We start from the raw sequence: 13,243 nt of genomic DNA, 5'->3' as shown, positions 1-13,243 counted from the left end.
GATCACGGCCCGCCTAAAGCACACGCCTTTTGTTCTCATGATGTATCGTGCCAAGCTTTAATATTAGCTCAGATATTTATGTGACTTGTACTGCCAGCCGGCTCCACTCTCACAATTAGCCCAATTTAACTCAACTTAAAATTAACCTGTTCTAGCATTAACATAATCTGTAAATCACGTAATCGGATATTTATGTAACTTGTAGTTGTCGGACTTGATATCAAACGCATATGTTATTAAGTTGCTCTAATATTAGTAATAAATCCGACTTATCTAAAAATAACTAGTCGTATAATTTTTTTCACTTAGGAATATTCAAAATTATTTTCACCGATACTAAACCACTACTAATACCCATTACAATTACACTCACTTTATACCCATCACATATACACTTGATGTCCATATTATATACACATCATATTATTATCATTTTAATAAATCTATTTATATTTCTAATTTTATTTGAAACATAGAAATGTAAATAAGATAAAATCAAAATTTATGGTGAATAACTCATCATATTATTTTTTTCTTAAACTAATATTTAACATATTTTTTAGAAATTTTTTATCTATAGCTAAATAATAATTGGTGTACATCAAGCACGAACATAAATCTTATCAAGTAGTTTTTTTTTTCTAAATTAATTAGAATTTTTATTATTATTCTGCTATTTAATACCAACAATCAAATATGCCATTAAGATATAATTTGATCGAAACAAGTTGATCTAAAACTTTTCTTAGCCAAATTTCCTCTCCTATTGGAATAATAATCTTAAATCATTCTTGAGATAATAAAATTCATGGAGACACCTTCTTCTACATTTCATGCATAAAATTGAATTAGTTACAAATATATTATAAAACAAAGCATGAAAATTTTTAGTAATGACAAGTTGGACATTCTAAATTAACCTTTCATTAAACAACCATTCAAATTTAAGGAAAATTACATATTCTCTATTTTACATCACTTAATTTTTTGGGGATTAATTACAATCTTCTAATTATGCACCAATAAATTTATAAAAGCTTATTATTATTATTATTATTATTATTATTATTATTATTATTATTATTATTATTATTATTATTATTATTATTATTATTGTTATTATTATTATATGATAATCATTACTCGTTAGTCACCTAGGAAAAAAATCTTATTTTCTTTTATTATAATTACAAAGAAATGAAACATAATTTCACATTATCATCATCAATATTAATATCCATTATTTTTGTAGCATTTTCCTTGTATTTTTCAATAACTAATGCTACCAACATAATCCCCAAAACATGCAAAAAAATTTCAAATATTGATTCAGATGTTAAGTATAATTTTTGTATATGGGCATTCGGGCGAAAAAACCCGAATGCAATCAATACGATTGAGCAACTTGGATACACATCATTTGAATTGGCCATATCAAAAGGTATGTCTACAAAATCTAAGATTGAAAATATCTTAAAAGATCCACAACTTGACCCACGTAAAATTCGGGTTTTGAAACTTTTTGTTGAACAATATTCGGATGCCCTAGTAGATTTAAAAGGAGGGCTAAAAGCTTTAGAATTAAAAGATTATTTAGAAGCTAATAATAGAGCAAGTTCAGCAACAATTTCAGCATTAACTTGTAAGAATGATAGCAAGGCAAAGAGGAGAATTCCTGCATTTGTTGGAGAAAATGATGATTTCTTTCAATTAAATTCTATTTCTATTTTTATCACCAATATGTTGTTTGAAATGGATGGTAGAAGGGTGAGCCTATGAAGATTTTTTTAAAGAATTTTAACATCTTGTCTTGTAGATTGTAATGAGTAGAATTTAGATCATCATCATTAACCTAATATTCTTCTTAAAAATCAGAGTCTGGATGAGAAAAGGTGACGGATAATTCATACACATACCCCTTGAAAGAGAGTGCAGAAGAATGCGGTCAATTTTATCCCAAAAGATACGAGCTCTGCATAGAGAGAAATATGAGTACACCATTACCTCAAGAGTAAAACTATTTATAGGAAAATAACATTAGAATCAGGTTGAATTTAGATAATATAATAATTAATAATGAATTAAATTTCTTTGTAAGAATTTATTTAATGTTAGAAATTTTTGGTATTTAGATAGTTTTGAATTAATTAAAGTGAATGTTAAGTTTGTGCACTCGATCAAGAGCTTGTGCTCTACTTGGTTGAGCAAATGTTGAAATTTATAATTATGGATTATATTTGTGTTTGGCCAAGTGGTTACGCTCAACTGAGACAAGCGGAGTATAAAATTTTGATTTGGCAATATCGTGCTTGTGCACTTGACCCGCTCGAACGGCAAGAACTGATGCACTTTTGCGTAATATGTCACGTTTGTTTGTATTTTATGCAATGATACTTGTTGCCTAAACTTGCTAATCGGATATGTGAAATTTCAAATATCTCATCAAAGATAAGGTAGGGTTGTCTAACCAATTCTCTATTATCTTGTTCATTCAAAGATGAGTGATGGACTAAACACTTCACAAGTGGTTTTGGCTTATAATTTGACCCACCCATCATATAAAATGGGTCTATTTGGACATAGGACAAGCCCAATGGGCTCTAGATAATAGATACAAGCCCAAAGTTTCACATGACCAATCAAAACAAACACAATGAGAAACATGTAAATGAAATAACTCAAATCCAATATAACGAGAAAAAGGGGAAAGGGGATTATTATTCATTCCTAAACAACATAAAAGTTTTAGACACTAAATAGGTAATTATTCTCTAAAATTGTTAACATGACATGGTTAATACATTAACACTTCCAATATTCGTTTTCTACAAATCGTAACAAGCTTAATCCTCACATTTCAACAAAGGTTTCTACGGGTAGGTCTTCACCCCTCGAAAAGACGATTTTATAAAAGTACACAAAAAGAAAAACAAATGTTAAAAGGGGCGGGGGGAAGATGTTCCTTAAGCTCCTTTCCTCTTCTTAGATGGTGGCTCCTCTTCCTCTTCATCGTCCTCGTCTTCTTCATCTTCCTCATCTTCTTCTCCACCATCCTCGTCGTCGTCGTCGTCATCCTCATCTTCTTCCTCATCATCATCTTCATCGTCGTTGTCATCATCCTCCCCTTCGGCACCTTCTCCATTGGCTTCTGGCTCCTCAGGATCCCCATCCTCGTCATTCACTTCTTCACCTTCGTCTTCCTCACCACCTTCATCTCCACCTGCCTTCTGCTCTTCACCATCACCTTCTTCATCATCGTCGTCATCTTCATCTGCATCTTTATTCTCATCGGATTTTTTGGTATTATGGATTTCAGAAATCGGAAGCCTGCAGAGACATGGGATATTTCCAACCATGTGAATTCAAAGTCTTGGGATAACAAAAACTAGACATGACAACTGTGCTTGACTTACCATTTGAATGAGCCGGGCTCCTGTGGCAGCACAATATCTCCTTGTGGCAAAGATCGTAGCTGAAATTTTGCCAAAATTGTGTCAGTTTATGAATATGTGAAACATACAACAATGTAGCCTTAATCTCGAAAGATTGGGATCGGCTAAAATTTTAAACATAAAGAGAATAATTCTTAAGATGACATAAAAGAGCATAAAATCCTAATTCTGAGATGAATATCCAAAATAGGATTAATGAAAACCTCAAAAAAATGTTATCGGACGCATTTATGTCTCATGATTACATCAATATCTCAAAATTCTACCTACAAAATAATTAAGAGCATTTCACAAGGCCGCAAATTATATTCTCCGACCTAAATTAGCACTACATCAGTCCCTCTAGATTTGCAATATTTTCCTATTTGGGATGTTCGAATGATTCTGCTACTTTTCCTTTTACGGAATTGTCCCCACAACCTTTTTTTTGTCTTCCTGTCCCAAGAATCCATAAAAGCTCTAACCATCCCCTAAAAAGAAATTCCAACCCCTAAATCTCCTTGGACTGTAAACATATCCCACTCATACTAACCAAAAAACGCAACCCAGCCTGAAATTTGGTTAAAAGACTAGGAAAACGTAAGGCCACACTATGTTGGCTAAATCTCAAGCTATTGCCAGGGTTCAATCACAACTAGGAAGGGCGGTCAGAACGGCTGAGCATAAAAGCACTAGATCCTATTAGATGAGAAGGCAAACAAGCCACGTCGGCAGAATAAAAGAAACAGCGAAAAAGAGAAATTGTTTGTTAAAAAAGTGGCAAAAGATGGACACACATACATGAGCTCAGCTAACAAAAAATAGAAAAGAGAGGAGTCGACAAAAACAACATAGCTCTATCAAGTCCTTGAATAAAACAATCATCGTTGTGCAAGTAAACTCCAAATAAACCTCAAAGCCTTCTAATATCAACTTCCACTAAGCCATCCACGAAACAATTTAGTCTAATGTAACGTAAGACTTAACAAAGATTTAATGTCCATCGATTAGATTTTGATAATTTCCATTCCTTCCATCCATAATCATACCTAACAGGACACTCTAAGCCAAAGTGACATCTACTATGTTCCTCATAGTACAGGCCGAACAGATGAGAATATAAGGATGAATAGAAAGCACTACATCAGAGGCGGAATTAGGTAAGAGCCTTATAAAACATCCTCCGCAAATCCCAAAAGAGTCAGAAACATACATTACTCACTTGTAAACAAAACTTATACAGGCCACAGTAACAAAATTAAACTTCTCACCAGCTTACTAATTACCTCAGCTTCACCAATACAAAAAAACATACATTTCCACCTCAGAAACTCACTTGAGAAACACCCTCTAATTTCTTTTCGTATCACCAAATCGAATTACTCACTTTCCGCAAAGTTATGCAAAAAATTAAACTGGGAAAACCACACCCACCAATCGAACAATCTACACCAGAAAAATCCTTACACTTTAAAGAACCATCGGAAAGCAAATCGCAACTAAGCCCAAAGTTTTTATTAATAACCGACCCAAGGTTGGAGGAGCTCAAGTCCGAAATCCCATTATTTGACAACATTCCTCTGCGTCTAATCTAATATAAAAACATGGTAATTTGACCGAGATAACCAGACAACATTAAGGTCAATAACAGTCGCAAAGTCCGTAAAAATACTTCTTTTTGGTCATAAACTAATTCCCCCAATCTCTTAGCAAACACATATTTCACTCTAAACCCAACAATATGACAGATACTAGCCAAAAACTTTGACAAAAGTCCCAAATATTCCTTCAACCAACAGACTCTTATTGACAATAAAATCAAAAAAAATAAGCAACTAAATTGAAAAATAATTGACTACAATACTAATTTAAATCTGTAAAACATAAATAATTCACTTACCAAAACATCACAAACAGTCAGATCTACGCTCAAATTACAGTATAATACCCCAATTTTCTTTTAAAAGTTAAAAATACTATATCAATTCACCTAGCTTGAAAATTCCCAAAATAAAATATGTCCAAAAACAAAAAAACAAAAAAACAAAAAAACAAAAAAAAAAAAAAAAAAAAAACCAACTTTCCAAAACCTTTTAGCACTTAAAATGAGACAAAAATAGCAGTTCAGACATGATAAAAATGCAAAATTTAACCTAAAATTCCGCCCAAAATTTACAAAAACAAAACAATAATAAGATAAATTCAATTAAAAAGCAATATTCAGGTGAAATTGAAATTAAAAACGAAATTAAAAAGTTATACCATAGCAATGATAAAGGAGAGAGATTGAGCAGCAAGAGTAGCAACAGCATGGAGCACATAACCCCGTAAAACGACAACGTTTGAGCTTGAAATGATCTCCATTGGAAGATTTCCTCAAAAACTGGAAAAATTGAAAGAAGAGAGAGAAAGATTTTGAGTGAAAGAGAATGAAAAACTAGGAAGAATAAATTCTTCGATAAAAACCCTAAAAGAGGAATCGAAACGAAGGTAGAGAGAGAAAATAATTAAGTTTTTTCGAATTTTTTTGTTTTTATTATTTTTTAAAAATAATTTAAAATAAATTATCTTGACTTTGACCTTTTTCTTTACTATCACTCCCACGTGAGGAGTGACATTGGAGTTAAGAGTGGAGTAAGAGTATTTGTCGGATATTTTTGTGGGTTAAAATAAGGTACCAATCCTTAAACATTACCCTCTTTTTAATTTTATCGCTACCTTAAAATGAAATTACAAATTTGTCTCTGGACATTAAAAAATTATGAATTTGTCACTGCACTTAAAATTTCTTATTTATGCTCGAATCTCACTAAATAACTTCTTTATCACACTTAAAAAATAAAATTACAACATAAAATTTTTGGAGCAAAAACTAAGAAATTCAATCCGCAAACAATTAATCGAGGTAATTTTTATTCGAATCGTATTATTTTAAAGTTTAAGAAAAACAAAAAAAATTAAAATATTGAAACGTGCGACTGAGCCGCGGTCGAATCGCGGGTTTCCTGCGACTGACCCGCTGTGGGCTCGCGGATTTCCTGCGTCTAGCCCAATTTTTTATTTTTTCCGTTTTTTTATGAATAATGATTATTAATTTTATGTATATAATCATTATTATTATTATTATTATTATTATTATTATTATTATTATGATTGTTATTATTATTATTATTAAATTTTTATTTTTGTTTTAATTATTATGTCTAATTTATTTTTTAAAATATTTTTATTATTATTATTATTATTATTATTATTATTATTATTATTATTATTATTATTATTATTATTATTATTATTAACTTTTTTATATTCTTTTAAATATTATTTCTATTATTTTTGTTGGTGATGTTGTTGTTGTTGTTATCATTATTATTGTTAGTAAAATTTTTCTTTAATTTTATTTTTAAATATTATTTTTGTTATTAGTGTTATGATTATTATTATTGTTTGTGTTATTATTGATGATTATTATTAATGTTATTATTTTTGTTAATATTATTATTATTATTATGATTATTGTTAATTTAGAAAATTAATTACAATAATATTAATAATAATAATAATAAATATGTTCTTACATTATATTTGATGATAATGATTAGTTAAATATTATTGTTGCTAATTAATTATTGTCTTTTGTTCATGTGGTTAATTTAACGTAACGTTTGATTATGTTTATTTATTAATAATAGTTAATTAAATAATAAAAATTGTAGTTAATGGCTGGTACTCACGGGAAAGGAAAGGGTTTTTTTAGAAACTTGCTGAGCGGGAATAGTTCTAGGCCTACCCTGCTCAGAGGGGACCCTCATGAGAGGGGGGGTGACGGGTTCTACTAGGAGGGCTAGACAGGAAGAGACTGCCAGACACGGTGAGGCCCAACCGTTCACTACGCTGAACCAAGTGCGTACTCGTTTTGATGACCAGGCTAGTAACCTCCAGAGTAGTTGGGGGTTTCTAGTGATGGTGATAATGATGCTGATGATGTTCAATACCAAGGTCCTGATCTTCGCCCAGTGGACTAGACTGTTGTCCGGGGGCCCGACGGGAGATTCGCACGTGCCGACCCTAGTTCTTCAGGCGCATCTGAGCTTGTCGGACATAGTCTCGTTGATAATGAGTCGTCACGGAGAACAGGCGCTCACAGTCCGCTGGAACGGACTGGTTAGTCACATCGCCCCAGCCCGGGGGGCCACAGATACGCGTCTGATACCCGGCTATGGCGCGCACATAGCTAAAGTTATTTTTGACGGCTCTGAGCGTACGCCTCCGGTTCTGGAACGCCGTAGTAGAAAGAATCCGTTGGAGGCGATCATCGGACTGCGGGATATGACCGATGCGCTTTACGATGTTCTACCTGCTACTCCCCTCAGTCGGCTACCGTACGTTATGCACCAGCACATACAAACATTAATAATAAAAACTTCAATAATAAATAAAAATTATAAATTACTTTAATAATTAATATTAAAATATTAGTAATACAAATTAATATTAATTAAAAATTATAATTTACTTAAATAATTAATATTAAAATAATAACAATACAAAAAATATAATAAAATAATAGTAATAATAATAAAACAAATTAATATTAAACAATAAGAAAATAATAATAATAACATATAACTATAAATTATTTAAATAAATAATAACAAAATAATAGTAATGTTAATAACATAAATTACTTACATTAATAATAACAATAATAATAATAATAATAATAATAATAATAATAATAATAATAATAATAATAATAATAATAATAATAATAATAATAATAATAGTAATAATAATAATAATAACAAAAATTAATGATAATAATAATAATACTAAAAATAATAATAATAATAATAATAATAATAATAATAATAATAATAATAATAATAATAAATATGATAATAACAATAATAAAAAATACAAATAATATTAATAATAATAATAATAATAATAATAATAATAATATAATAATAATAATAATAATAATAATAATAATAATAATAATTTACTAAGACGTATAATAATTTAAATAATAATGTAAATAATAATAAAATAAAATAAAAAGTCGCATAAAAACCGCGAGCAGATCACGGTGGAGTCGCACAAAACGTGCGAGTGGACCACGGTTCAGTCGCACAAAACGTGTGAGTGGACCACGGTCCACTCGCCCAGTTTTTTGCGACTTCCTTTTTTTTAAAAAGAAATACACCGATACAAATCGATTAAAGTACGTATCAGATCCGATTCATAGTCGCTTTCGTTAGCCATAGTTAATCGATTCCAACTAACAGTTTGTTTAAAATCGAAAAACTTTTTTAGAGAGTTTTTAGAAAGATAGTACCATGTTTGAATTTGTATATCATACAAGGGCGCGTCTGAAAATTTAATATATATAGGGTCACGATAAAAATGTTTAAGATTACGTTTAAACTTTAAATTTAATGTTTTTAAAGTGATAATATTGTTACTAAGTGCGATTTACCTTTGTTAAATAAGTTTTAAATCCAAGAATAAATTTGTGATCATTAGAAGGTAGCGATAAAATGAGAAGGGTGGCGATATATAATAATGTCGAATAAAGCTTTATCTTGGTAGATTGTAGAAGTTATTGATAATGTTGCAAGTCGTATTTGCTAGAGTGACGGTCGTTGTGTGACTGTGACCGTTAGTAAAAGAAACTGTTCCTTTTTACAATGGGCAACGGCTATAATTCTACAGTGCGGAATATTTTTACCAATTCATCTTAAAATTGAATTCTAGCCCATTTTGCATGATATCGTCGCAACAGTTAGGCTAATCCATATAAAAGATCCACTAATTAAAAAAAATTATAATTTTAAAAATCTTGATTTTTATTTATATTTAAAAATTCATACATTTATATTATTTTTTCTTTAAGTTATTCAAATAATTATAATCATCGTACTTGTTGTATTCCGCTCAATGAAAATAGTATGATTATATTCTTGGGAGAAATAAAAAGACAAAGCATACTCATAAAGACGGATGTAGTCAAAGAGTCGGGAACGTAAAGATTGCATTTTAATTATAAATGAAACGTGAGGATTTCAAAAATTAGATTTTAAAAATTAATTTTTTCCCAATAAGTTGTCTAATTTTAATAAACATTTTGTTTTAAATCAAATAGAAGTATTTAACTTTGGTGCTTTAATACATTATTTACAAATGACATGTGAAGAGGAATGGATAATAGTACGCCACAAGGGAGAACTTGATGATACGATTGTCATTGTGGGGCCCACTAATTTGTTTTGTTTTGTTTTATGAGCGGATACTATAATTTTTGATTAGTTTTAAGATTTAGCGGAACATAGACCATAGTTGCAAATTTAATAGTACTTTCTCCGTTCAAATTTAATTAGTCGTAATATTATAAAAATGATATTATTTATTATTATTTTTAATTTTTGATTAGTTTTTTAATTTATAGGTTAAAACATAGTACAGTGAGATCTTATTTGATTTGTCTCATTGTAAAGATTATTAATATCAAATTTTTATAATTTTTTATTGTACATAATTAGAAATATTAAAAATTATATTAATACATTGAACTGCGTGAAAAAATAAACATTATAAGTACATTCGAATGGATGAAGTATATATATATATATATATATATATATATATATATATATATATATATATATATATATATATATATATATATATATATATATATATGACCGTTGTGGCATTTGAAACAATGAGATTACTTGTCAATTGGCCCAAGTCGTAATCAACCAATCACTTCTAATTTCAAAAAAATACATAAACAAATTTCTTTTCTAATCCTGATGATACAAAAAATAGGAAATTTGAAAAAAATAAGATCATTTAACAACTTTATTCTAAAAATAAGCTTTGTAAAAACTTTATTCCTAAAATAAGCGTCCATACATCCAAACCTAGGCTTGGTGATAAATCGCTGTTAATAGCAGCGAAAACAAAAAAAAAAATTAGAAGAGCCTCAAGTCGCTTGAGGATTTTATAATTTTTTTTCACTTTATTGTACGAATTAAACTAGCCATTGTTAATTTGGAAAATAACCATTACGAACTTGAAAATAGTCGTTGTAATTATGTTTTATAAATAACTCCATCATTTCCCTACTTCATTGTATCCAATATACATCATTCTTGTTTAATTGAATCAATTTTTAAAGGTAACATAAGGTATTATGTTAGTCTTATTCTCAATTTATAAATGTTAATATTATTTTTGAATGTTTACTTACGTTACTATATTATATGTGTTCCGTAGATGTCAAAGGAGCATTGTATTGAAGAGCTTTGTGATTGTGGTTACGAAGTTGAGATTAATACAGATTGGAGCGACTTCGATTTTGGGCGTGATTTTGTTGCTTGTCCTTTCTACTTGGTTGAAGGTTTAGGATGCACATACTTTAGATGGATTGATCCGGAGGGTACCAAATGGCAGAGACACCTAATAATACGGCTTGAAAAAGAAAAACAAGAGCTTAAAGATGAGGTTTTTAATCTCAAGAGACAAACAGATGATATGGCACATAGGAAAGAAGAGACTGAAATGATTATGAGAAAGTTTTAGAAGCAATCTTAGATAGCGTCGGTGGTTTAACTTATCGAATGAACTATGTAATTTGATATGTATTCGTTAAACATGAATGAAATTTTGTTGAATTTTTGAGAGCATTTTCCATATTTGAATATGATTGTCTTTTTATTTTTGATTTAATTCATACTGCATTCTTGGCGGAATGATTCATCGCCGAAAAGTCTGAGTACTTAACATCATTTCATTCATAATAAACATGTGATAATACGATTAAAATATATACATGTGCACATATATTACAAACTATACACAAAAGTCCAAATGTTACAAATACTGAATATGTACAAGTGTTCAATATATACAAAATGTCACTAACGTTCAATATATACAAACAGTATTATAATGCTAATCCTCCTCCTGTACCCTGTCTAACTGTGACGGTTTACGACGCCTCCTACAATAGTAAGAGGTCGTCGCATGACGCTCGGGTAGGGGAGGTGATTGATACTATGATGATGTGGCATCCTGTGAGGACCCGTCACCGTAGTCGGGGCACGTTAAGTCAACCTCCTCAAGATGAACGTCAGCATGATGAGGAGATGATCCGTACTCGTACATAGCGGTGTCCGGCACAGTCACTTCTGGAATGAAGTGCTGAAACTGCGTCCCTAGGGGTATGCCTTGGGCAATCTCCCGTACAGGCTCCTCTTGGATGGAGCTGATGACAGATACAATGCCCTGTACCTGCATTAAGACTTAAGTATTAATGAAATGTATAACATGTAAGTGCTATGAATAATAATCAACGTTGAAGAATACTTACAAAGTGTGTCATCGTCGTTGCTGTGGGAGCGTACTGGGCTGCCGCGATGATACCTCGTGGTGTCATCCATCGACAAGTGATGGAGAGGAACCACGGCATGTAATCCGCCGAAGTAGGTGCGCCTACAGCCTCGATCGGCGCACCTTGGGCCAATAGCTCTAGCCTGTGCTCCCAACGAGCGACATGGCGCATGTTGATCTCGAGCCAGTTCTTGGGCTCCCGACCCTTGCGAGAGCTGTGATGGAGCTCCGCCTCTGTGTCACATGGCGGCGGGATGCCCTATACCATCCAAAATTGGCGCAGTACGCACTCAGGTAGATGCATTTCGACTATGTCAAAGCAGATCAGAGGTACATATGCTCTCCACGCCCCTGACAATATGCCTGAGTGCTGAGGCAATGCAGCGTATGCCTCAGCGGGGTGAGGGTCCCATCGAAACTAAACGTGAAAATTCGATTAATAAATTACGCAATGTAATAGTTACAAAACAAGAAGTAGTGAAGTTTTTACCTGGTCAGCTTATAGTAGATCAAGTTGATCGCGGTAGAACCCCACGCCCGATCCTGTGTGGGTCCTTGCTCGTCTTTCAAAGGACCACCGCGATCCATACGGCACATGGGGTGGAAGAATTGGTGGCGCAAATGCACCACGTCCCACACTCCTCATCGGTTGACCAATGAGAATGTGCTCCCACGCCCAAAGCTATGAATTACAGTTACAAGTAAGTAAACAAAATAATCATTAACACGATAAAAGGTGAACTCCACAAGAGTAGTTATAGGCAAGAAAAGTACACCCTTCATAACTTTATTGAATACTTCGGCTAAGTTGGTATTAGTAACACCATACTTATACCCTCCATCATGACATATTGACCATTTACACATATCACCAACTTGATCAATCCAAAAAAGAGCTTCTCGATTAGCAACACCAATGACCTTCAATCCCTCGATGACCTTATGTGGTTGTCTTTGCTCTACAGTCCTTCCATATATCTTCTTTAACTTCACATTACCCATTTGACGGTTGAATCTACTTAACAAATGCTGCAAGCAAAACCTATGATGGGCATTCGGAGGTTGCCATTTCGGCTCGTCCATGGTTGCTAGAATGCCCGCATGTCTATCGGAAATAACACATATCCCTAGACTATGCATCACATGCTTACGAACACACGCCATAAACCAAGACCACGCGGCTATGCATTCTTTCTCAACCAAAGCAAAGGAAAGCGGGAAGATTCCCTTGTTCCCATCTTGGGCAATCGCAGTTAACAACGTATGGCGATACTTACCATACAAATGTGTTCCATCAATGGAAATAAGGGGTTTGCAATACTTGAATCCCTCAATACTAGGTTGGAAAGCCTTGACACACGTTGGAAAGTTCTAATACTAGGATGGATGTACACACCAACATCATTATCTTC

General features: G+C 32.0%; 2 protein-coding genes across 2 annotated transcripts; one reads left to right on the top strand and one right to left on the bottom strand.

The window, feature by feature from the left end:
• Positions 1–1,197: 1,197 nt before the first annotated feature.
• LOC130803799 (putative invertase inhibitor) lies at positions 1,198–1,896 on the top strand. Its single transcript, XM_057668002.1, has 2 exons — positions 1,198–1,767; positions 1,876–1,896. Exons 1-2 carry the CDS (start codon positions 1,198–1,200, stop codon positions 1,894–1,896), a joined length of 591 nt encoding a protein of 196 aa, XP_057523985.1.
• Positions 1,897–2,690: 794 nt separating this feature from the next.
• Positions 2,691–6,019, bottom strand: LOC130803464 (phosphopantothenoylcysteine decarboxylase subunit VHS3-like). The gene is made up of 3 exons (XM_057667570.1): positions 5,694–6,019; positions 3,414–3,472; positions 2,691–3,327 (listed from the first exon to the last, which is right to left on the bottom strand). The coding sequence occupies exons 1-3, from the start codon at positions 5,793–5,795 to the stop codon at positions 2,964–2,966; spliced, it is 525 nt and encodes a 174-aa protein (XP_057523553.1). The 5' UTR covers positions 5,796–6,019; the 3' UTR covers positions 2,691–2,963.
• Positions 6,020–13,243: the final 7,224 nt, after the last annotated feature.

Source organism: Amaranthus tricolor, chromosome 17 (assembly GCF_026212465.1).
Source record: "Amaranthus tricolor cultivar Red isolate AtriRed21 chromosome 17, ASM2621246v1, whole genome shotgun sequence".
NCBI lineage: Eukaryota > Viridiplantae > Streptophyta > Magnoliopsida > Caryophyllales > Amaranthaceae > Amaranthus > Amaranthus tricolor.
Note: the sequence above shows the minus strand (reverse complement) of the source record. Positions and strands in the feature narration are given on the sequence as shown.